General features: G+C 38.0%; 1 protein-coding gene across 2 annotated transcripts in view; it reads left to right on the top strand.

The window, feature by feature from the left end:
• The window catches only part of LOC127659245 (protein FAM117B-like), a 63,750-nt gene extending 43,291 nt beyond the window's left edge, over window positions 1-20,459 (top strand). For both annotated transcript variants that reach the window (XM_052148977.1, XM_052148976.1), the window contains 4 exons: window positions 14,909-15,052; window positions 15,521-15,755; window positions 17,112-17,235; window positions 17,403-20,459. In XM_052148977.1, coding sequence (XP_052004937.1) covers window positions 14,909-15,052; window positions 15,521-15,755; window positions 17,112-17,235; window positions 17,403-17,661 — 762 coding nt within the window. In that variant the 3' untranslated portion in view covers window positions 17,662-20,459. The remainder of the gene's footprint in view (window positions 1-14,908; window positions 15,053-15,520; window positions 15,756-17,111; window positions 17,236-17,402) is intronic.
• Window positions 20,460-22,701: the final 2,242 nt, after the last annotated feature.

The following is a 22,701-nucleotide window of genomic DNA, read 5'->3' as shown; positions in this document are numbered from 1 at the left end:
TGGAGACATTGGTCTCAGTCCCTGACGTGCTACAGGCCGCCCCCCGATTGAGCAAGAGCGTACCGAATACCTGCGAGTATAAAGGGGGGTATATATCAAGCCTTGGTGGATTCCGGTTGTAATCAAACCTCCATTCACTAAAGCTTGATTCAATCCAATTTCAGGGACAAAAGTGTAGTGTACAGGCTGCGGTTAGTCCCCACCTCACCCATACATTAATCTTGGGTATGAATTGGCTAGCATTTACTGCTTTGAGGTAAATCTGTGTGGATGGGTCCTGTAACAGTGTTTTGGTATGTGGTTTGCTATGCACTGGCTTGGGAAGTGGAGCCGGGGCTGTTTATGTCAGCTCTGCATCAGGATGACGTAATGGAGAGGGAAGGGCTGGCTTCCCTTGCGCTTAGAGGATTCCCTGCAGGGAATTTCGCTCTGGAGCAGATGCAAGACTAGACTCTTAGGCATGACTTTGATCAAGTGAAAGTGATTGATGGTCAACATCTCCAGCCAGACATTGCATTTGCTTATCCTTATTTTTCAGTTATCAAGGATAGGTTGTATCAATTGACAGGATGCTCCGACAAAGAAAAATACATCCCAATTTTTGGTACCGAAGAGCTGTCGGGAAATGTTATTTCGAGACAGCTCATTATAATCCAATGATGGTCACTTGGGGCAGGAAAAAACACTGAACCGTCTAATGGCCCATTTCTATTAGCCGGGCATTCACAGGGATGTTTGTAGATGGTGTGCGGTATGCCGTGAATGTCTGGTGGTGAATCCGCCGGTCACCCCAAGAGCATCATTGCACCAACTACCCTTGATCGAGGTCCCCTTCGAACAAATTGACATGGACCTTGTTGGTCCATTAGAGCAGACAGCACACAGGCATCGCTTTGTGTAGGTTCTGGTGGACTACGCAACATGATATCTGGACGCTATGCCTCTGTGCAACATCTCAGCACATATTGTTGCGGAGGTACTCTTCAAAATGATCCTCACTGATCTGGGCACAACGTTTATGCCATGTACACTACGTGAACCGTATAAATTATTGGGGATTACAAATTTATTTGGACCAGCATTTATCACCTCCCAAACAGTCTGCTTGGTCGAACGATATAATCAGATACTAAAGAATGTAGAATTGAGGATGTAGTGTGGGCTAGGATTTGAAAAAAAATTCTAGCTTAGAGATGCAAGGGTGCACCTTTTGCAATTCAAAATATTATTATGTTGATTATATTGGACACTCTAGATTGTATAGGCTTGGTCTTAAAGACACACCCACCTGCTGGTGATGCCAATCAGAAGAGACACAATCCATAGTTTTTGAGGGTGTATTAAGATCATAGAATTTTGGTTGTAAGTTCAGAGTTGTGACATTTTGAGCACTCAAATTTTACTTTGTCTCAGACTCTAATAAGACTGACGGTGCAGTCATAAATTTTGGGCATAATCACATGATTGGCAGGCACATTTTTTTTAAGGGGATGGAAGTTGAATGGAGTACCCTCATTTTCAGAGTAGTTTGTGGAAATGGGGAGGGTGGCTGCTTTCGAGGAGGTGGCAAGTAGAAGCCTGGGATTATTTGTTAAGTACTGGGGCAAATATTTAGCATTTTTGGGGGACTCTCAGGGAGGGGATGTGGAGAGTGTAGTTTAGTTTAATTATGTATGTTTTTTTATTTTCTTTTTTGTTTTCTGTTGTTTTGTTTTTTTTGGTTGTGTGTGTGTGTGTGTGTGTGTGTGTGTTATGTGGGACAACAGACGTGTTTGTTGGGGGTCAGGGTGGTGTTGTTGAATGGGGAGGGTTATTAGTGGGGTTTGAATGTGAAATTTTTTTTTTTGTTTGTTTTATATATATGAATCAATAAAAAAAATTTATTAAAAAAAAAAAAATCTGCACATTGGGGCAATTAACACAGGATAATTTGCACCAGGCTCAAGAATGTCAGAGCCGGCTGTATAATGGGGTACTCTGCTACGGGTGATAGATGAAGTCCTCGTATTACTCACCACATTTACATTACATTTAAATTTATGCATTTTGGAGGTGGAGCACGTAAGATTTAGCACCTCGATCTCTTAAAACCATGGAGAGAGGTGGTGAACATTGTGCCAGATAGGGAGGAGCTCGGACCGGAGGTGAACTTAAGTCACCAATAGTGTCACACCAGTCACTTGCGGAGACCAACTGTCACAAGTCATGGATGTTGCCAGATTGCAAGGAGAATTGTCCAACATGTTCTTGCCTCATCCCGGTCATATGAATCTCATAGAGCACCATATCGAAATGACTGCAGGGGTAGTTCAACATAGTCGTCCCTACTGATTACCCTAACACAAAAAATAAGTGGTTTGGATTAAAGGCCATGCTAGATATGGGGGTGTGACACCACATCAGGGTTCGTGTGTGGAAATGAGGAGACAGGAAGCAGTGATTTCTAAGTGTTGTTAGAAATCTTATACCAATTTCTCACCCTTCCTTTCGGTTTGTTTGGGGCTGTAGCTATGTTTCTGTGGCTCATGGACCGAATCCTTGGCAGCAGCATCTGAGTGTGGTCCTGATGTTGTTGGTCTGGTGGGACTCAAAGCAAAACCTAAGAATTGTGCAAGTGTGGGGGGGAGAAGTAAGTGACAGGCCAGATGGCTCCCTGGCCTGAGTCGGGCAATGGGGGTGTGTGGTGATGGGTAGGTTGGGTTGGTACCAGTGGGAGATAACCTCTATCAGCAGTTTTGTGTTTGCAGTGAGAGCTGAGAGTGATTTAAAGGGTGATCCAGACTGCCGGAGGGGAGAGAGAGCCATGGCTGCACGTGTGTCAGTGCAGCGAGCATTTGAGTTTGAGAAAATAAAAGTACCTTTTGAGTTTGATTTAAGTCTTCCGCTTCCTCAAGAGAATTAAGAACCTTTGCCACAATGTTGCTTCCAAAATTTCTACACATCTTTCTGCATTTATGGTGCCCGCACAGATGTGCATGTTACCCATGCAACAGGCACTGACACGCCCCTATACCATGACAGACACTAGCCTTTGGACCTGATGCTGATAACAGCTTGGATGGTCCCTTTTTCTCTCTTGCGCGGTGAACACGACAGCTGTTTTTTTTTTAAAATCTATTTGAAATGTGGACGCATCGGACCACAAAACACGATTCTACTGTTCTACTTCTCAGAGAAGTCAGCGGCTTACTGTTGATTTGAAATATGTTCTTTGATCATCATCTTGACCAATATAGTTTTGGTGATTTCAGTCTTTCCTCATTCAAGTAGCTAGGAGCTGCACTTGTATGCCGCTTGTTTACGTAAAAAAAAAAAGAATCTGCCTAGGAGCGTTCCAAAGGTGTCTGCCGTGTGAAATGACTTGCTAACATGACTTTGGTTGCAATCATCTGATTTGAAATATGTATATCCACCTTTTTCACAGGCAGCGAATTTACCCATTATGCTTCGAGCGTTCTTCCAATGCGTATGCTACAGACTTCTGCTTCACCTCTGATTCCCATTACCAAGCATTATACTATCACTAACAACAGTCAAAAACGGAAGAACAGTCTGTGTTTACTTAACGTATATAACTTTCTCACTAATGTCTGCGTGTGGACATTATGTTTCGATGGCAATCCCGAATACATGTGAGCACAATCACACGCACATTTGCATGATGAAGTTACTGGACTCTAGTACGCGCTACACGCGCCGTTTGTGTGTGTGTGAGCGAGCGAGCGAAAGAGAGAGAGAGACACAGACATACGGCAATCAGAGAGAGAGAGAGAGAGAGCGAGAGAATCCACAAATATGATGTGTTAGATTTCATTGCGTTTCTTGTTGTGCACTTCAGTATGAAAACAGCCAAATCTCAGACATTTAGGGAATCTAGAAATTCGACCAGATGCTTTATTCAGGTTAGAAAAAGAGGACATGTCCCTGAAAAGAGTGTGTATGGTCATCATATATTCCATTTAAAAAATCTTCTGATTTATGATATTATTTATGTATTAACAAGAGCCGCCTTTTCTCACATTCTGCCGACAACAACTCAGTCTCTATCTCATTCACATACACTCGCAGCGTGACATATGAGATTTGAACCTCGTAAAGATGATTAATAAAAATAAAAATGAAAACAAGGAGCTTGGTTTATATGTTTTTCATCTTTGTTATTTTCCAAAATGACAGACATCATTTGGAATTACCTGTCAATGTTTGAAAAAATAGGCAAGTTACAGAGAATTAGTATAATGCAACCTCTGCTTATCTGATTTTACTTTAAATGTTTTTGTGGGAGCTTTTTTTTGGTGATATTCATTTTACAGTAGATTTTAAGCCACCTGTAGTTGTTATAACACCCTATAACAGTGCATATTCATCCAGAGCTGCTCGCCATTACCAGTAACGTTAGCCTAGCTGATAACAACAATTATGTGGAAGTATGTAGCATCTGAGAGGAAGTCTCTCACCGTAATGGTGCTGCCCATGGAGAAGTCAGGAAAAAGGTGGATATAAAAGAAAAAAAAAGAATTTCACAATGTAAAACATCAAATAATGTGTTGTGCATTCAACATAGCACAGAGTGAATACAATTAGCAAACCACTCTTTTTTTTTTTTTTTTTATCTTTTATTTATTATAATTTTCCATACTGTCCCAACTTTTTCGGAATTGAGGTTGTACTTGCTAAAAACTGTGATGTATATACTGTATACTTTGCCGTGCAAAGGTAAAAGTATCACACATTTTGTCTCATAAAATTGAATAACAACCGAAATCAGGTCTGTCCTGTGACAAAAACGTTTAAATCAGTCCTATCATAGACTGGGTTGCTTAACTCTACTCAGATTCAGAGAAAACAGACTGTGAAATTTGTTTGAAATGAAATAACTGCAAAGTCCAGTTTCATCATTGGCATAGTTACTGCTGTTTGTTATTGTAAAGCAAGACTGGATGAGGTTTTGGTTTAGGGCTGAATAGAGATTGTGTTTGTGGTGTGAGGCAGAATTTGTGTTTTGTAACCGTACCCACTTCTTGTTGCGGTCACATTGGGCTGTAAGCCTGCATAATTACTTAAGACACAGCAAAGAATATGAGGAACAGGATTTGATGACACACTCTAGAGATTATTTTTTAAATACATAATAAATCACACTTAATAAATAAAAATACATTTAAAATGTTCAAATATGCTGAACGGAGGCTTTAACGGATCATTTGTTTTGAACCAGCAACATCAGATTCTGATACGTCGCATAAGAAGGTAGTTCCAAGCACAAATGCTACGGCACCATGGCAGTGCTGATGTAGGGCAATATCGCATTCTTGCTCGTGTGATATTGCTTAAATATATCTTCTAGTTCATATTTGCCTTGGCACACCTATGTAAAACACTTTCCTAAACACCTCCGAGTGAAGGGGGAGGGCAACATTGACAAGTGTGTGTGTGTGTGTGTGTGTGTGTGTGTGTGTGTGTGTGTGTGTGTGTGTGTGTGTGTGTGTGTGTGTGTGTGTGTGTGTGTGTGTGTGGGAATGAAAGAGGGGGAATGAAAACTGCATTTGAAGACCTTTATTATCTGGCCATAAGATCAGCAGCTCCTTGAGAAGAACAGAGAACATCAGACTCCGAGACTGAAACCTGGGGGAACGGCCATGTATATGTGCATCTCTTCTTTAAGCTCTGGACATGTATTTCAAAACTGAATAACTTGATCATAGATTTTCGAGAGTGTAGTTGCCATATGTGTAATTTGATGCAAATGAAAATGAGGCTGTGAGGAGTAGATGTTCAGTCCATTCAATATATTGTAATGTTGTATTTCTGTGTTGATCGTTCAGCTGATCAAACATAAAAAAAAGGATTTTCACACATTTCCAGTGGACAAAGTTGCTATGAAAAACATGGATTGTGAAACTTAGACATGGCCTGACCTTAAGGCTTTACAGGATGTTGAACAGATTTTACTTCCATCCCTCACAGCGTTGTTTTCACTTGTGTCCAATAAAAGTTTGTGTCAACTCTGACTAAGGTCCACAGCAATAGCATCCATCCAAGTGCTCTGTTGTACTGCTTAGCCATGCTTGGCTGTATTAGCATTGGCTAGTTCTAGCATATCTGTTTGATATGTCACACTTTGTGAACCTAGGTGTCAGTCATTTAGCCAACAGAATGGTGAAAATGTGGGTTGTGAAAATTAATGACCTGGGACATTACCCTGCTGAAACATCTTAAACTAACTTAAGAGGGGTTGCTGTTCTTAGGTTTTCTCCCAGCTGGTTTTTAGAGGGGTTTGGGGCATTTGTCAGCTGGTAGACTGGCTGGCCAACCAGCCAAATCAGCTGAACACAAGCTTGGCCAGGCTGGGAGACCAGCTAGAACAGCAAATCGGTGTTAGGTTAGGGTAACCCTAACCCTAATATTTAGAGTTAATACCACATAATGAACCAACTCTTATTTCCATCCCTCACAACCTGATTTTGGTTTACATCTGTTTAAATATGAGTAGGCTAAGCCTACTGTATACTCTTACTAATATCCATTAGAATAACTTCAAAGTTAGTCCTCAATTTATACTCCTTATACTCCTTTGCATGGGCCTAAAGTAAGCCAGTAAGCGAGCACTTGTTAACAGTACAATATAGATACATAATGTTGAATCTGAACACTGTACTGTCGGGTTGTTTGTCATGTCAGGGATATTGGATATTGGAATACCAAATACATTTAACAGATCTCCATGACATTAGGATTGAATGATCATGTATGATGGATTACAGGGCAAAGGCCAGTGATAAATGATCCTGCAGAGGCCGGTCACAAACACCTTATAGCTTTGTTCTCTATCTCCTCAGCTCTTCCTGTCTGTCATGTGCGTTGCCCGATAACCAATAATTAGCCATTTTGACAGCTTTCTGTGCTTAACAGCTTATGTTTCTGTGAGAATGTCTGAGGAATTGAGTGTGACCTTCTCTGCATTCTTGCCATTCTCTATGTGGAGTCCACAGCACCTACTAGTGTCAGAAATGAGGAGTGCAGAGGCAATTTTTGTTTGTGTTACAAACTGAGGTATGAATCATTGGTGTCAATCAAATTATTCTTTTAACATCTTGTTTTATTTGAGGAACTTATTAAAACAAAATTATTTTCTGTGGTTTGATTCATGCTGTTGATTACCACAGAAAATTATTTCTACTTTGCAACAGCAGGCTTCTCAAAAGAACTAAGCTGGTAAAAGAACTGTTTGATAGAGCTTAACTTGAATTCATCCCATAATATTCCTTTTAAAACCTCCTTTTCGAGTATTATTATTCATTGGCTGGAATTCTGATGGATTAGTTTTTTTAATGAATATTTTTCAAAACTTTTATTCTAATGATGACTACAACAATAAGTTTGATCTGCTGTGAGATACTGCCAAGAATGTCGGATGGTTCTAAAAGCTGAATGTGTTGTGAATCCAGGGAGACAGAAGAGATTGCGCACATGTTTGAGTCATTTGTACTTGAGAGATGTTGCATGAGGCTTTGCAAAGGTTATGACTTTTGAGTCTCTCTACAAACCTTTATTGAAGCACTGGTCAACAGCTACAGTCCCATGAATCTATTGTTTTTACAAAGACCACAGTGGTCAAATAAAGGCTGATGTAAAAGTGCTCATTATAGCTATCAAGGCCTGGAGGCCTTTTGAAAGGGATTCTTGTGTCTAACCTCTTGTTTTAAAGGTAGACTGTGGCAACCAATACAGGCCTACATACACAAAGAATAGCCTTTTTACATGCTGTCAGGAAGACGTTCAGTAACTGTTTTACTAAGGCTACAGAGTTTTTAGCCCATCTCATAATTTTTGCGCAGCTAAAAGCAAGTGTGTTTTTTTTTCCAACCCACAGACATCACATTACGGCAACAACAGTGAAGATTACTTTTATTCATATAAAGTTTTATTAGTAGTTATGTTCACCCCTCAATTCTTGTCTACTGTTTATTTCACTTCCTCACTTCAAGAATGCAGGAGTCTCAATTGCTCTGTTAAAAAAGGTGCCTTACTGTCTGCTCTCTAGGGATGGCTCTGATTCCTGGGTCGATATCTGCCACGATACTGACGTTTTTAGATGGATACTGTGTGTTAGTAATGTTCATTACTGTCAAGCTCCAAAAATGACATAAAAGAACCAGAAAACACCATTAAAGCAGTTCATATGACTCGTGCATTTTATTCAAAGCCACTTGAAGATGTGCAATAGCTCAGTGAATCACAAAAGGCTGTGTTTAATAAGTAAATATATAATATGCATGCACAACGCCAGCTCAATTTTGAATGGCGCTGCTCTGTTTACACACACACACACACACACACACACACACACACACACACACACACACACACACACACATACACAGACATGGCTAATGTTATCCTTCACGCGGTGTGCAATATTTGAGCGCTACTCACGAACAACAACTCCGATGTAGATGCTCAATTGTTCGGTTCACATATCATATTATAATATTTAGAATGGCAACGGAGGTGCATTTTACCAGAATTTGAATAAGAAGCAAACTACTGTGATCTTGACTACAGACAGACACATACAGGACCTCCTGGAGAGTTCAGAATGTCAAAATAAAAGCCAAAGGGTATTAAAGTTAAAGGTACACTATTGAGAAATATAATATAACTGTTGAATTTAAAATTCTAAAAGTCAATAATAATAATAATTTATTATGATTATTATTTGTTTACAAATTATAACAATATTTAAGTTGAATGGGATCCAAAAAAAAAACTGTGAATGAAAAGCCAACTGATATCTTACAACTATATTGAACAAAAAAGTTATCTGAATCCTTTAAAATCCAGATACAAAATGTAAAAAAAAATGTAACTGCCTTTTCTACGCTAAGACTGGATTTACTGTTAATTTTTTTTTTATTATATGTAATGTTTCATTTTTTATTGAAATAATGTGTAGTTAGAGGTTTGTGTTTCTTTACATATTACAGAGTACCATACAATGATGTAAAGATATTTTAAAGTGATTGTGCAAAAAAACAACACTGGTATCGGATCAGGATTGTTTTTGGCTGATACTGAGAATTCAGATATCTGAATTTGATCGGAAGAGAAAAAAGTGGTATCGGTGCATCCATACTCTCTTCATAGGCATCATTACTGTAAAACTACTCACCTCTTGGCAAAAGTCACCCTTTTTTTTAAGCTAATTTGTTCAAATTGTTTGGGGACATTTTTCTTTTTTTTTTTTTAATCACTTGAAATGGGTACTTAAAGCTTTAAAAACATCAAACAAATAACTGAAAATATACCTCTGGAACCAGGGCCAATTCAAGGTATGGGCAAACTAGGTTGTCACCTAGGGCACCACTAGTGGGTCTGTCCCCACTAGTTCCCACTCCAGAGGTAGCAGTTTTAAGACAATATAGCTGCACTCCTGACACAAAGGCTGTTCCCAATGGTAGGTATCTTAATTATGCTGCCTCCTAAGATATCTTGTTTTGACCAAATTCTAAGATAGCATCATATGAATCCTTCCCCAAATAGGTGATCCTTGCTGAGCTCAGTGGGAAAAATAAATCCAAGATGGTGGACAAAGTGAGATAAATATTACAGTACATATAATCCATTCATTACTGGAAAGTATTGTAAAAACAGTTTCATTTGAACTAACTATTTTACCCAAAATATGTGTGTGCTATGCATATTTATACTCATTCGTGTATCACGTCGTTCCTCTGGCATCACTTGAATTGAAATTTGCAAGTCGAGACTCTCATGTGCAAAGTGCATGAGGAGCGATATTTCAATGATGCAAGGAGTGGCCTTCTATGTTCCACATTGGTCTCTTATGAGGCTCCATTTCAGATCAGGATGCTGCCATAGCAGACAGTTACCGAAGTAGGCAGGAAGACAGCAAGCCAGCTCATGAAGTTTTGGAACATTCCCAGTGTTTGTGTCGGGAGCATGCCTATGATGTCTTTTAAATGCTGTGTAGGTAGGCAGCTCACTAGGTTTTGTAGTAATGCTAAAGTTTCATTTATATTATTGAAACTGGAGCCATTCCCAGCAGTTAGCACATGTGCTCATGTGTGAGATGAAAATTTTAGTCCAGCCTGCAATGGTATTAATTCTGTTTTGCCCTCTCCTCCTTTTTTGTCCACCCTCTGCCTGCTGTTGTCCAACTTTTCCATTCCTTAAGTTTAATGCACCTTATTCTGGACCCCAGAGACTAGTATCTGTGGTCAAGTGGTTAGGATGAGTTCACTGTCATATGTGGTCTCTATGTGCCCCCAAAGTGCTGACCCATTTGTCTTCTAACTAAAGACATCCATGACCAGATTAATAGAGTTGATAGTGTGGGAATGACCCAAGGGTCTAAGTCCTCCATTGCAGTCAGACTATATATTATTTTGGTTAATGTCACAGCATGCCAATGGAAATCTGATATGTAAACAAATATTTAGCTCCTAGCGACTGCTCGTTAGGAAGTTGCTAGGAAATAGACAAAATCACTTAACCAGTGTATTGTTTTGCACTGACCTTAAGGGTCAGGGATTTTCGCAGTTAATGTTGTCCTCTATCCACACTGATGAGCAGATAACAACCAAACCATCCAGACGAAAGGATTCTAGATTACTTTTATGTTGAAACAGTGTGATTTTCAAAGTTGTAGGGGTTAGTCTTTTATTCCTAGCTCATTTTGAATAGAATGTTTTTTTTTTTTTTTTTTTTTTTTAATTTTGCATTTTAAAATAAATAATTAGGTGTTGATTAATGTTGCAGTATGTTTTGTTGTCTTGCACACTTGCTTTGTGTGGTGGTCAATCACATTTTACAAAGTTATGTTTTAGAATATTAATGTAAAAAAGTTACTAAAAAATAATGGTTATTAGCGTTTGAATATCGATACAGTTTTATGAGGTATAATACAATTACATTTACATTTATTCATTTGGCAGACGCTTTTATCCAGAGCGACTTACAAAAGAGGAAAAACATCAGCGAATCATCTTAAGGAGGCAGTGGTACGAAAAGTGCCATATTACAAAGTTTCACTATCATCAGAATAGTATACAAAACAGATTTAAGTGCAACAAGAAATGTGAAATTTAGCTCATCATCAATGGTTACCCCTAGATTTCTGACCGTTTTGGAAGGTGAAACTGTAGTTGGACCCAGCTGCACGGTGATGTTGTGAGACTTTTAAATAATTATTTCATACTTGCCTACTAGGCTCTGTGACGACAGGGATGGTTTGATGGTGTATGTGAGCTTCCCTCCCTCCAGGACATATACACTAGGCGGTGTGTGAAAAAAGCTTGGAGGATCATCAGAGACTCCAGCCACCCGAGTCATGGGCTGTTCTCACTGCTACCATCAGGCAGGCGGTATCGCAGCATCAAGACCCGCACCAGCCGACTACATGACAGCTTCTTTCCCCAAGCAGTCAGACTTTTGAACACTTGATCGATCACGATCAATAATTAGCACTGCACTTTATTCAACTATAATCTCACACTGGACTGTCAACATATTCTCCTCAATATACTACTTCATATATATATATATATATATATATATATATTTCATATACTACTTATTGTATTGTATATTGTGTATTCTATATTGTGTGTATTGTTTACTGTACATTGTATATAATTATTGTGTTGTGTAAGTATGTGTACATTTGATATGTAAATTGTGTTCTGTAAGTATGTTGTTTACTGTAATTGGTATATGTTTCGTCACTGTCATGACTGCTATGTTGCTCGGAACTGCACACAAGAATTTCACCTACTGTTGCACTTGTGTACATGGTAGTGTGACAATAAAGTGATTTGATTTTGTATGTGAATATAGTGCCAGGGACGCTGTATTGACATGTATTGTGTGCTATGTACTGTATTGTGCTTTAAGAACTGCAGGGCCACACAACTCTCTGTAACATTCTGCTATTGCACTCACATTGTTCCCTCATACTCTGAGAAAGAGGAGGGGGAGGGCCGGACAGCTAGAGTGGCAGCAGATGTTTTCTAAAAGGGTGTGGAATTGAGAAATACACTTGAAGAGTTAAATCAGAAAAGAGAAGGCGAACAGAGATGATGAAGAGACACAGGATGGAGGGGGTGCTGAGACAACTGAAATCCTGATCATGAGTTCTGAGAGACAGACAGAGCAGAGAAGAGGAAGATGAGAGAGGCTGGTAGACTCGGAGGAGGACCCCTCTGTCAGAATGACAGAACGTGGGCTCTCTGGAAAGGTGAAGTTTTTGTTTAGTGCCTCATCTGAATGTTATAAAAGACATCACAAACAGCGCAGCCTTTAGCATAGATGGCACATAGAGATTTAACAGTGAGTGGTGGTGGTGTAGTGGTCTAAACCACATAACTGGTAAACTGTTAATCAGAAGGTCGCTGGTTCGATCCCCACAGCCACCACCATTGTGTCCTTGAGCAAGGCACTTAACTCCAGGTTGCTCCAGGGGGATTGTCCCTGTAATAAGTGCACTGTAATTCGCTTTGGGTAAAAGCGTCTTTCAGAACACGCGCACAACGTCGAGGCCGACTGCGGCCCGATTAACGTGTATGCTGGATGAAGCCGAGCTGCAATCACATTATCAAGGTCTGTTAGTCAGACTGCATACAATTTCAGACTAAACCATTCACATGATATTTTAAAAAGACAAATTGTTTTAGTGTGACTGAAATCCAACTTTTAAAGTACATGTAAATGTACTGAATGTTGTGACATGTCATGAGGGCCATGTTTTTAAACTATATGTCATGGTAAAATACGTCTTTATCCAGTGTCATTTTATCCTTCACTTTATCTCGCTATGAGTCTGCAATTGATGGGATGGGCAAGGAGGAGGCGGGAACTGGCTGAACAGCAGTGTAAACTTTAATGACAAACTCAGCTTAAAACAACATAAGAGACACACACACACACACACACAACAGCCACGTGCATCTCTCTCTCTCTTGACCTGGCATCTTTGGCTCCCCTTTATCTCGCTCTCTTGCTGATCAGTTGACTCTGTGCCGGCTGTGCACCCTCAAGGCCCAGCCACACTCTCCTCTTTCCACAGAATCCCAGTATAGTCACGAGTTGTGCATCGCAGCCAATCGCAAGTGAGAATATAAAATCTGCCTGGGAGACCAATTTACATAACTGCAGACAAGCACGCTAGCTTGCAGTGTGTCTGTATGTGTGCTGTGGGACCGATAAGATATACCCCTGTTAGTGTTGGTGTCAAATGGATATTCGAGTGTCTGCTGACAGTGTGTGAATATGCAGGGCTTGATTCAGCTGCTGTGTGATGCTGTTGCTGTAACTCTGCACACACAATGTGCAGGCTGCTTTTTCTTTATTGATTCATATCTGGTCTAATTTTGAGGTCGCCTCTCTGTGCTGTATTATATGCATACATACTGCACCCACACACACCAACCAACATATTTTAATTTACCTACATTAAGTGGAGGTTCCAACAGTCATGGAATACATAGAAATATCAGGGAACTTTAAAATTGTGATTTCCAGGTCTAGAAAATTATGGAATTCTTAACTCTTGCAAAAATCCTATTTCTATTTCTATAGTGAATATAAATGTATCTAGTTATGCTAAGCTCTGCAATACTACAGTGAGAGGACATCACTCACATTTGCAACCAAATGATGCGCTATTTGACTAAAAATGCATATATTTGGCAACTGGCTGGTAAATGTTTTGATTTCACTCACCAGTGAATAAAATGTGTAATATAGTCAGAGGCGCATTAACACACAGGCTTATACGGGGTGAAGCCCAGGGGCCTACAATTCTCAGCGGAGACGCGATTGTTGACATGTTGACAGTGTGCAACCGTTAAAGGTGTCCGTGTAGTGCTTGTTTAATCCGCTGCACTTGAATGGGGGCCTCAGCGGATAAGCACCGCCTCCCCACCCCCACCTTAAAGCACCACTGAGTATAGTGGTGGAGTATTCAGCAGAGAGATCCTTTCACTGTGTGTTGATGGTAAAAGTTGTTCTGTGTAATGTGTGTCTAAAGACACAAAAAGAAAAACCATTTAATTCTAATCACAGATAGCACTGATGAGATAAAGCCTTTTGTGTCTCTTGTTAAAATGTGCTAATTTACAGACACTTTACAAAGTTTCTATAAAGAGACAGTACCAGTTTTAAGCATGTGTTCAACAAATCAATATAATGACCTGTGAATAGTACAAATTATGCAATTAAACAAGAAACATGTAACAAAATATAATATAGTCAATATAGTATTATATTTATTGATTAAATACTTTGATATTTTCAGTTTTAAAAAGCTAAAATGTGACATGATGAAAAACGAATAAAATATAATTATTAGAATTAATATTTTCATAATGTACCTTGTTAGATGGTCAGTTGCATAATTCACAACATTAGCTGAGAGAGAATTTATTTCATATATAAGCAAAAGGGACATTATAACTGAAATAAACCCATTTTAATTGATTATTGAATAGTGATTTTGTGAATGGGAATCGAATGGGGAAATCTGTATCAATGCCCAGCCTTAGGGCTATGTGACTTACTTTTTTAATACTTCAGTGCAATTTAATGTGGTACTTTTTACTTTCACTCAAGAATGTTTCTGTCTAGATACTTGGACTTTTAATTGAATACAATTTTCACTCAGTATTCAGACTTTCACTTAAGTATTATTTTTTAGTACTTTTACACCCCTGATATTATAAAAATTTTAATTTAAGGATTTAACATCAGGGTCCAAACCATCCAGTTCAATAGCTATTTATTAAACAGATATAATAAACAACACAACCAAAACTGAAAGAAACTTTGAAGTAAAAGATTAGATCTTTTGATTTTTAAGACTCACACTTGTCATTCTCTCTTGCACCAGGCTCCTATTCCAAAGAGTGTCCTGATCTCAGTCCCCATCTCCAAGTCTTCCGTCTATCGTTTCCGGAACAGCGTGGAAGGGCTGAATCAGGAGATCGAGGGCATCGTTATCCGAGACACAGGAGACAGAGAGGAGCAGCTTATTGTGAGTGAACTTGACCTGATTCTGCAAAACACTGTTGTTTTTGGATACTTTTGGACACTTACATTAATCTTAAAAATATATACATTTCATTGCATCAAAAAACTAAATGACAAACCATCGGCTAATAAATTATGCTACTGTAGAGCTTTTATCAGGACTAACTTCATGTTAAGTCAGTTTAACTTAATGGACATTAAAACAAAAACCAAAGGTCTCTGAATGCTTTTTGTCTTACTTTTGAGCCATACATCTATTGTTTTGTAACCCAAAATTAAACTTAGCAAATGTTAAATGTTTTACTTGTTTTTTTTATTATTAAATGCCACTTGGTTTGATATTTTATGTTATATAAAGACATTTATATGTTTCATGCATGATTTAAATGTGCAATACTTTTTGGCCCAACTGTATACTTTTTCTGTTCTGTTTTGCTGTAGCCTTATATGATCTTTGCACCTTTTCTCTCAGCCTCCGGAGGCTCCAGACGGGCACCGGGCTCCTCTTCCCCTTTGCCAACGTAGCCCCAGCTCCCGCAGCATTGACACACAGACACCCCTGGGCATCTCAGCTGGCAGTAACCATAGCAACAGCAGCAGCCGTTCTCCGTCTATCTCACCCATGTTCCTGAATGTGCCCAGCGAGCCCTTCATCGATAGTCCATCTTCCAACGAGGACGAGACACTGACTGATGGCTGTGAGAAAGGTACGACACACGCATAATTTCCCACACACATACACACTCAAGGCTGTACATGTATCATTAGGCCCACACAAAATCTCGCCTTTGTGTATGAGATGTGTATTACTTTTTTTCTTCTGCTGAACACAAATAAATGTGTTTTTGTGTAATTTGTGTTCTAAAGAAGAAAAAGTCACACATTTGCGATGGAGAGTACTACAGTCTGATTGGTTGCTGAAAGCATCATGAAATTAGCCAAAATGCTTAATTTAACCTCTAAGGGGTAGGGATGTGTCAGGATGGATGGACGATTAGTCATCCACCTACAGACAAGTCAGTTTGTGAGGTTGACTAGTTTTTGATTTTTCTCAATGTTTTGTTTTAGTTTTGTATATTATATATTTTAGCAACAGTTTTATCTAGATTCATCTAGAAGTTTACATATATGTAGGTTGAAGTCATTAAAAAAAAAATTTTTACCGCTCCACAAATGTAATATTAGCAAACTATAAATATTAATGTTTCTCACCCGTAAGTTGATTTAAAAAATACGTAAAGGAAAGGGGTTCAAAAAAGCCACCCCTGCACCATCTTTCTGGGTCGTGGATCATGCGTCTAACAAGTCTGTATGGGCTTGCAGTCAAAAGAGTATAATTTGAAGGGCTGCGCTCTTGACCATGCACGAGACGAAATAGAATGCGGAATAACAAAGTATTCCTTAGCCTTAATTGTACAGGGCTTACTTAAAGGCATGTTCCGAGTTCAAGACAAGTTAAGCTCAATCCTCAGCATTTATATCATAATGTTGATTACCACAAAAATTTATTTAGACTCGTTCCTCCTTTTCTTTAAAAAAAGCAAAAATGGAGGTTACAGTATGGCACTTACAATGGAAGGTGAATATGGCCAATTTTTGGAGGATTTAAACTGGAATGTGAAGCTTATAATTTTATAAAAGCACTTAAAGCATTAAATCTTCTGTTAAAAGTGTGTATTATTTATGCTGTAAAGTTCTTTAAATCGTCGTTTTAGAGTTTTAGTGTTTGTTGTAAGTGCCTCACTGTAAACCACATTTTTGCTTTTTTTATAGAAAAGGTGGAATGAGTCAAAATAAATTTTTGTGTTAATCAACATTATGCCACAAATACTGTTGATTGAGCTTAACTTGTATTGAACCCGGAACATTCCTTTAAGACCAACTAGTCAACTATTTAATTAGAGTGGACAAACCACTGAATAGTCTATTTTGTTTACAGGTAGTTTTGCATGTAAGCAAAAGTAAGGGGTTAAGAATATGTTGAACTTACTTATTGCATAAACTACACTAATACGTCAAGTTTTACTTTCATATACTAATTGTTTCTTGTACCATTTCCGCAGATTTGGCCCCCAGCTCACCACTACCCAAATACGCCTCATCCCCCAAGCCAAACAACAGCTACATGTTCAAACGCGAGCCACCTGAGGGCTGTGAGCGAGTCAAGGTCTTCACAGAAGAAACACAGTCAGTGCTTTTATCTGTTCTCTGTACACTCTATTCTCCACTGTTGTATTCAAGTCAAGCCTTGAAATTATGAAAGCGTAACATTTACACTTGTCTTCAAAGCTGAGTCAGTTCTCACCTGATTCTCACTCTCTCTTATCTCTCCTTCTTGTTTTTCATGTCCTCAGGGCCAGGCCTCCACGTGAGATTCCACAATTCCTGTGCCCAGATAGAAACAAGGTCAACTTCATCCCCAAGAGCGGCTCTGCCTTCTGCCTGGTCAGCATTATCAAACCACTGATGCCCACACAGGAACTCAACAACGTCAAGAATCAGGCCAGCGCCCACCTCACGCCAGAACCTGAACACCGAGTCTCGCTAAGAAGTTGCATGCTTTCGCATCAGTCCTCGGGCTCCTCGCCCTCCTCCTGCCTGTCAGAGAGTTAGACACGCCCCCTCAAACAAGTCTCCACAAACTCAGCACATTTTTAATAATCGCACATGACAAAATGTGTTTGACTCTCAGAGAACAAAGCAATTATTAATAACCAATGGCTTTTGTTGGCTGACGCCTGCTTATATTTGATGAGAATATGAAATGGTTGCCTATTCCTATGCAGCTTTTTAAGTATGATCTTGATCTTGAAAAACATATTTAGCTTTTTATTATTCCTCTACCTTAGATATGAGTGAAACTAAGAATGTGTCTCAGATCACAGAATACACACACAAACTCTTAGGAATCTGATCTGAATTGCTTTGTTAAATATTCAATAGCGAGGTGGCTACATAGGTTAGTTTTTGTGAGACATTTATGTATATTTTATAATAGTTTGCAGTGGATCACTATTATCTTATTGGACCAGCACATCATTTAATACAAATGATGATTCCTTAATCATAAAAAAGAGACCAAGAGACCTTGTATTTTGAGTCTGGATTGATGAAGGTCTCTCTGAATCATTTTCATAGTTGCAGGTCTTCTTTTTTCAGTCCAGTCCAGACAATAGGGACAACAGGAGAGACCAGGTCTCTGCCTTTCTCCTTTTCCTGGCAGTGAGGAGACAGAAAGGTCCTAAAGATAAGAATTGAGAGTGAGAGAGATCTGCTTAACGGATCACCATTGAAGACTGCCAGTCAACTACAGGATAAGTGGCCTGCAAACCTGATTCTTTTGTTTGCATAGCTGTAAAATGCATTACAAATGCATATGGGTCCAAACTCTGAACTTCAAACCAGCAGGGAAAAAGTGCGAGAGGGAGAGGAGGCTATGGCAGGAATCTGGGTGGACAGATTAGATGTTTTCTCAACTCGCACAATGATTAAGCAGATTTAGCTTGAGGGATGTTTGAAAAAAGGGCATGGCAAAAGAAAAAAATAATAAATAAATATCCAGGGACCTGGAATTTTAAATGCTAGTTTACAATTCAGATATATATCCAAACATTAATGTAATGTTTCCGATGATATACATTGAAATCGTTTACAAAGTCAGAGCAAAGTATTGTCACATTTGTCATTATAATGATTTGTCTCTGTGTGTGCATTCTGGGGAATTCTGTGTTTGTCACCAAGATTCACTCAAATAAAAATTGCTCTGGTTTTCTCTACGTTTCAGTGTCTAAATGTCATTTGAGGTGTCTAGGGTCCTTTTCATTTTCATTTTTCCATTTTAATTGACCTTTTGTATTGCTATCCTTTCCAAACACTCCTTGAAGAGCGTTTAAGCTTTTTGCAGATTTTTTGGAAGTACAAAAAATTTTATGTCAATACTGTCTGATAAGAGGTTGCTGCTTTATGCTGCTCACACAAGTGCTTTTGTAGATTTGGCCAAAGAGAACATTTCCTGTGGGTCAGTGACGGTCATTGTAGATGAAAGACATTGAAAGATAAGGTCAGTTAAAGGGGCTTTAACTTATACATTTTTTAACTATTTTAAAATTTGAGGTTCACTTATAATATATAAAAATGTTTCTTGTCACACAAAAAAAAACAGTCATATATTTGTATAACATGATCATTTTCCACCCTCACTCTGATCATCTGCCAGAAAAACGCTCCGTTTTGGTGCTGCTTCTCTTTTAAGACATGACAGTAAACACCCACTGTTATGATTTGCTCTCTGCTCTTGATTGATCTGCTCTCTTCTCTTGCCATCTCACTGCTTGGCTCAGACATAATAAGGTAAAGTAGGCGTTGATGTGTTGTGGAGGCGTTCAGATGCAAATATCTACAGTGTGACATCACAATGTGAAGGAAGTAGAGAACGAGTCATTTTGACAGCTTGATTTCAACAAATGCTCTTTTTGTAGTGATAAGGAAGTTTTGAGTTCTGAAACTTACAGTATGCTTTTATAGTACAATGAACTCTTATGTTAAAAGATCAAGGAAAATGTGATTCCTCATGTCATGACCCCTTTTAAACAAAACAACAGAGCCAATAGAATGTTGTGTTATTCATTTACAGGAGTAATACAATTAGGCCTTTCAGCCTGAATCTCAGAAGTGCTTTTGGAAAGTTGTCAGAGTTGTTTACAGGCCACAAGACTGTCTGCCTGCATTTCCCACTAGCAGCTTGGCTTGTGACATCTCTCACTCATGTTCTTTGAGCTGCATGCAGGGTGGGTGGGGTGCATGTTTGCAGAGTTCCTGTTCTTTTGTTCAACATTGTAGGTATTATTTTGAGCTTTAGACAAAATACAACATGAAGCTGTAATATTTTAGCACTTTTACAAATCATTTAGGGCATCTTCTCGTAGTCTGTCTTTGGACTGAAAAAAGCTCACAACCTAATGTAGATCAGATCTCAGGAATGTAAAAGCGGTAATCTCTTCTGGCAACAACACAAGAATTTGAGCATTTCTCGCTTGAACACAAATTGATTGATTTATCAGCTGCTTTGTATATCTCCTTAGGATATGTATTGAAGTAGAGGACTCTCCCACCAAAGGGCCAATATTAATAAACTTTTATATGGAAGTGGCCTTAATTTTCTCTTTCAAATAAGTATGGCATCTAGTCCGTAAGAGGGAGAGGCGAATCAGTGAAGTGGCAGTGCTGCTGTCAAATATTACCAATCCATATGTAGAGTACAACTTACTGGTCAATGATGTATGTTTGAATACAGTGTTTTATGCTGTCTGTCTCAATGGATTTTTCAGGATTTGTCAGATGTTTTTCATTTTACACATTGAAGTCTCCAGTGTTATGCCCATATAAGACTCAACAAAATAAAGTTGCACTCTCTCCAAATGTCTGAAGGTGTTATTTGAAGTTTGAGTTGAGTTTGGGGTCAACTGTTGTTCCAGTAATGACTTGTCTTTGTTGGATGATGTGAAGTTTGTTCATTATTTATTGCTAATATCAAACAGAGCCTAAGAATATTAAACAAAATATTTCAACCTTGAGTGTCATTAGAAAGGTGTTTCGTCCCTCGATCCCATTGAGAACAGAAACGAGGAGTAATTAATCTATATTTGTACTTTGGCTCTCTAACAGGTTTAGGATGAGCTCACATGCACAAATCACCATCTCAGTGTTTATTGCTTGGTAGTACTTTGTTTTACAGTACTGCTCTACATTTACATACTGCATGTATATAATTACAACAGGAATTACTAGGTACTAACCCTAATCTTAACCAATATTAAGTATATGTAGTTACCTAATATTACTCAGTACTTTATTGGGTAAGTACACCTTAAGTATGCCAAAAGCACAAGTACTGTAAAATAAAGTCACATTGGACAAAAATATCTGCTAAATGTAAGTGTATATGATGAAATGAACAGTAACCAATATTTATAATTGCTGTAAAAGTATTATGCGTTGTTAGTCCATGTGCTTTACTATTATAGTAATGAATAGAAGCTTTTTGCAAAGTGCTCACCAATATTCTAGTGCCTAAAGCCATCTATACACTGTGAAGATGGCACAAAAGCTGCATCTGACTATTTACTGTAGCGCACAGCAAATGTAAATGCACAAATAATGTTATGAGATTAATGTTTTAAATATTAAATTTAGGGCTGTCAATCTATTCAAATTTTTTATCGAATTAATTACATGGTGTCCCGATTAATTAATTGCATATACAAATATCTGAGGCAGCCCCTTATATAACAATAATTCAATATATAATGATTATACATATTTATATCAATATATAATTATACATAGTTATCTTTAAATATTAAATATATATATATATATAAATTAAAAATATTCAGATAATTAAAATGCATTACATTCTTGTGGCAGAAGAGTTAATCATGGATAAGACAATACAAAAAGCGGCTTTAGAATACAATGTATTGTTTACTAACATATTATTGATTATAAGTCAATCATTTGTATTAATGCTTAGAAAACTTTTACATCTAGAGCCAAGAGGTATATTAAAACAAACAACAACAAAAAGGAAAATAAATAAATAAACAGTTTAATAAAAATATACAATTGTTTACATATTTCAATACACTTTACACCTTTCTTGTTTTGTCAAATTGGAAATTGTTCTTAGGTATTCCTGAACCTCTGAATTAAAAATGAAAACTAATGGTTTATAACCACCATACTTACATTTATGAATACTAAACTTGCCAACAAATGCAGAATAATAAAAAAAACATTAATCAAATAATATTCCTTATGAAGAGACATGTCATAGCTAAAAGAAAAACGAATAAAACATTTTCAAAACAAAGTTGAAAGCTGGGAATAATATGATCTCTAACAATCTTGCAGAAATCAGACCAAAAACAAGTCGAGTGGGGACAACTCCAAAATAAGCCAAAAAATGTTTCTGCCTGCAGATCACAAAATGTACAGAATATATCGACATCACAATTAAATCTCTACAAGAAAATAATTAGTGAGGTAGTACTTATAAATAAGTTTGAAGGAAGTTTCTTTGATTTTATTCGTGATTAAATATTTATGGGTAACTTCCGAATTTTGGAATTCAGCCACACCCTGCGTCAGACATGCTTGTGTAGTGTCTCGGGTGCGTTGCATCATAAACATAAAATGTTTAGGTCTCTGTTTCAAGATAAATATAGATTAATACTCAATCTTTAAACACATCTCGAGATCCCTTAGTTCGCATTTGCACTCCTTCAAGTGTTTTGAACGCAAGAACGTAACGCATGTTTGTGTTGTTCTTCCTACTGCAGTGTTTTCTTCACTGTATAAACTGTGCTCGCCCATACAGCTGAAATTTCAATTACTGCCCTCTGGAGTAAACAGGTGGTACTACAAGCTTGCATTTCTCAGGACTCTTCCTTATTATGGTCTGGTGGCACTGCGATTAATTGCTTTAATTTTTTTAACGCATTATTTTTTGTAAAATGAATCGTACTGAATTAACGCGTTAAATCGACAGCCCTAATAAAACTATAAATATAGAAATATGAAATGCATGAAAATATGAAATTATACTTTTAAATATGAATCTATAAATTATTAAATATATGCAATATCATGACA

This window comes from Xyrauchen texanus, chromosome 18, assembly GCF_025860055.1.
Source record: "Xyrauchen texanus isolate HMW12.3.18 chromosome 18, RBS_HiC_50CHRs, whole genome shotgun sequence".
NCBI classification, from domain to species: Eukaryota; Metazoa; Chordata; class Actinopteri; order Cypriniformes; family Catostomidae; genus Xyrauchen; species Xyrauchen texanus.
This window is presented reverse-complemented; position numbering and strand designations above follow the sequence as displayed.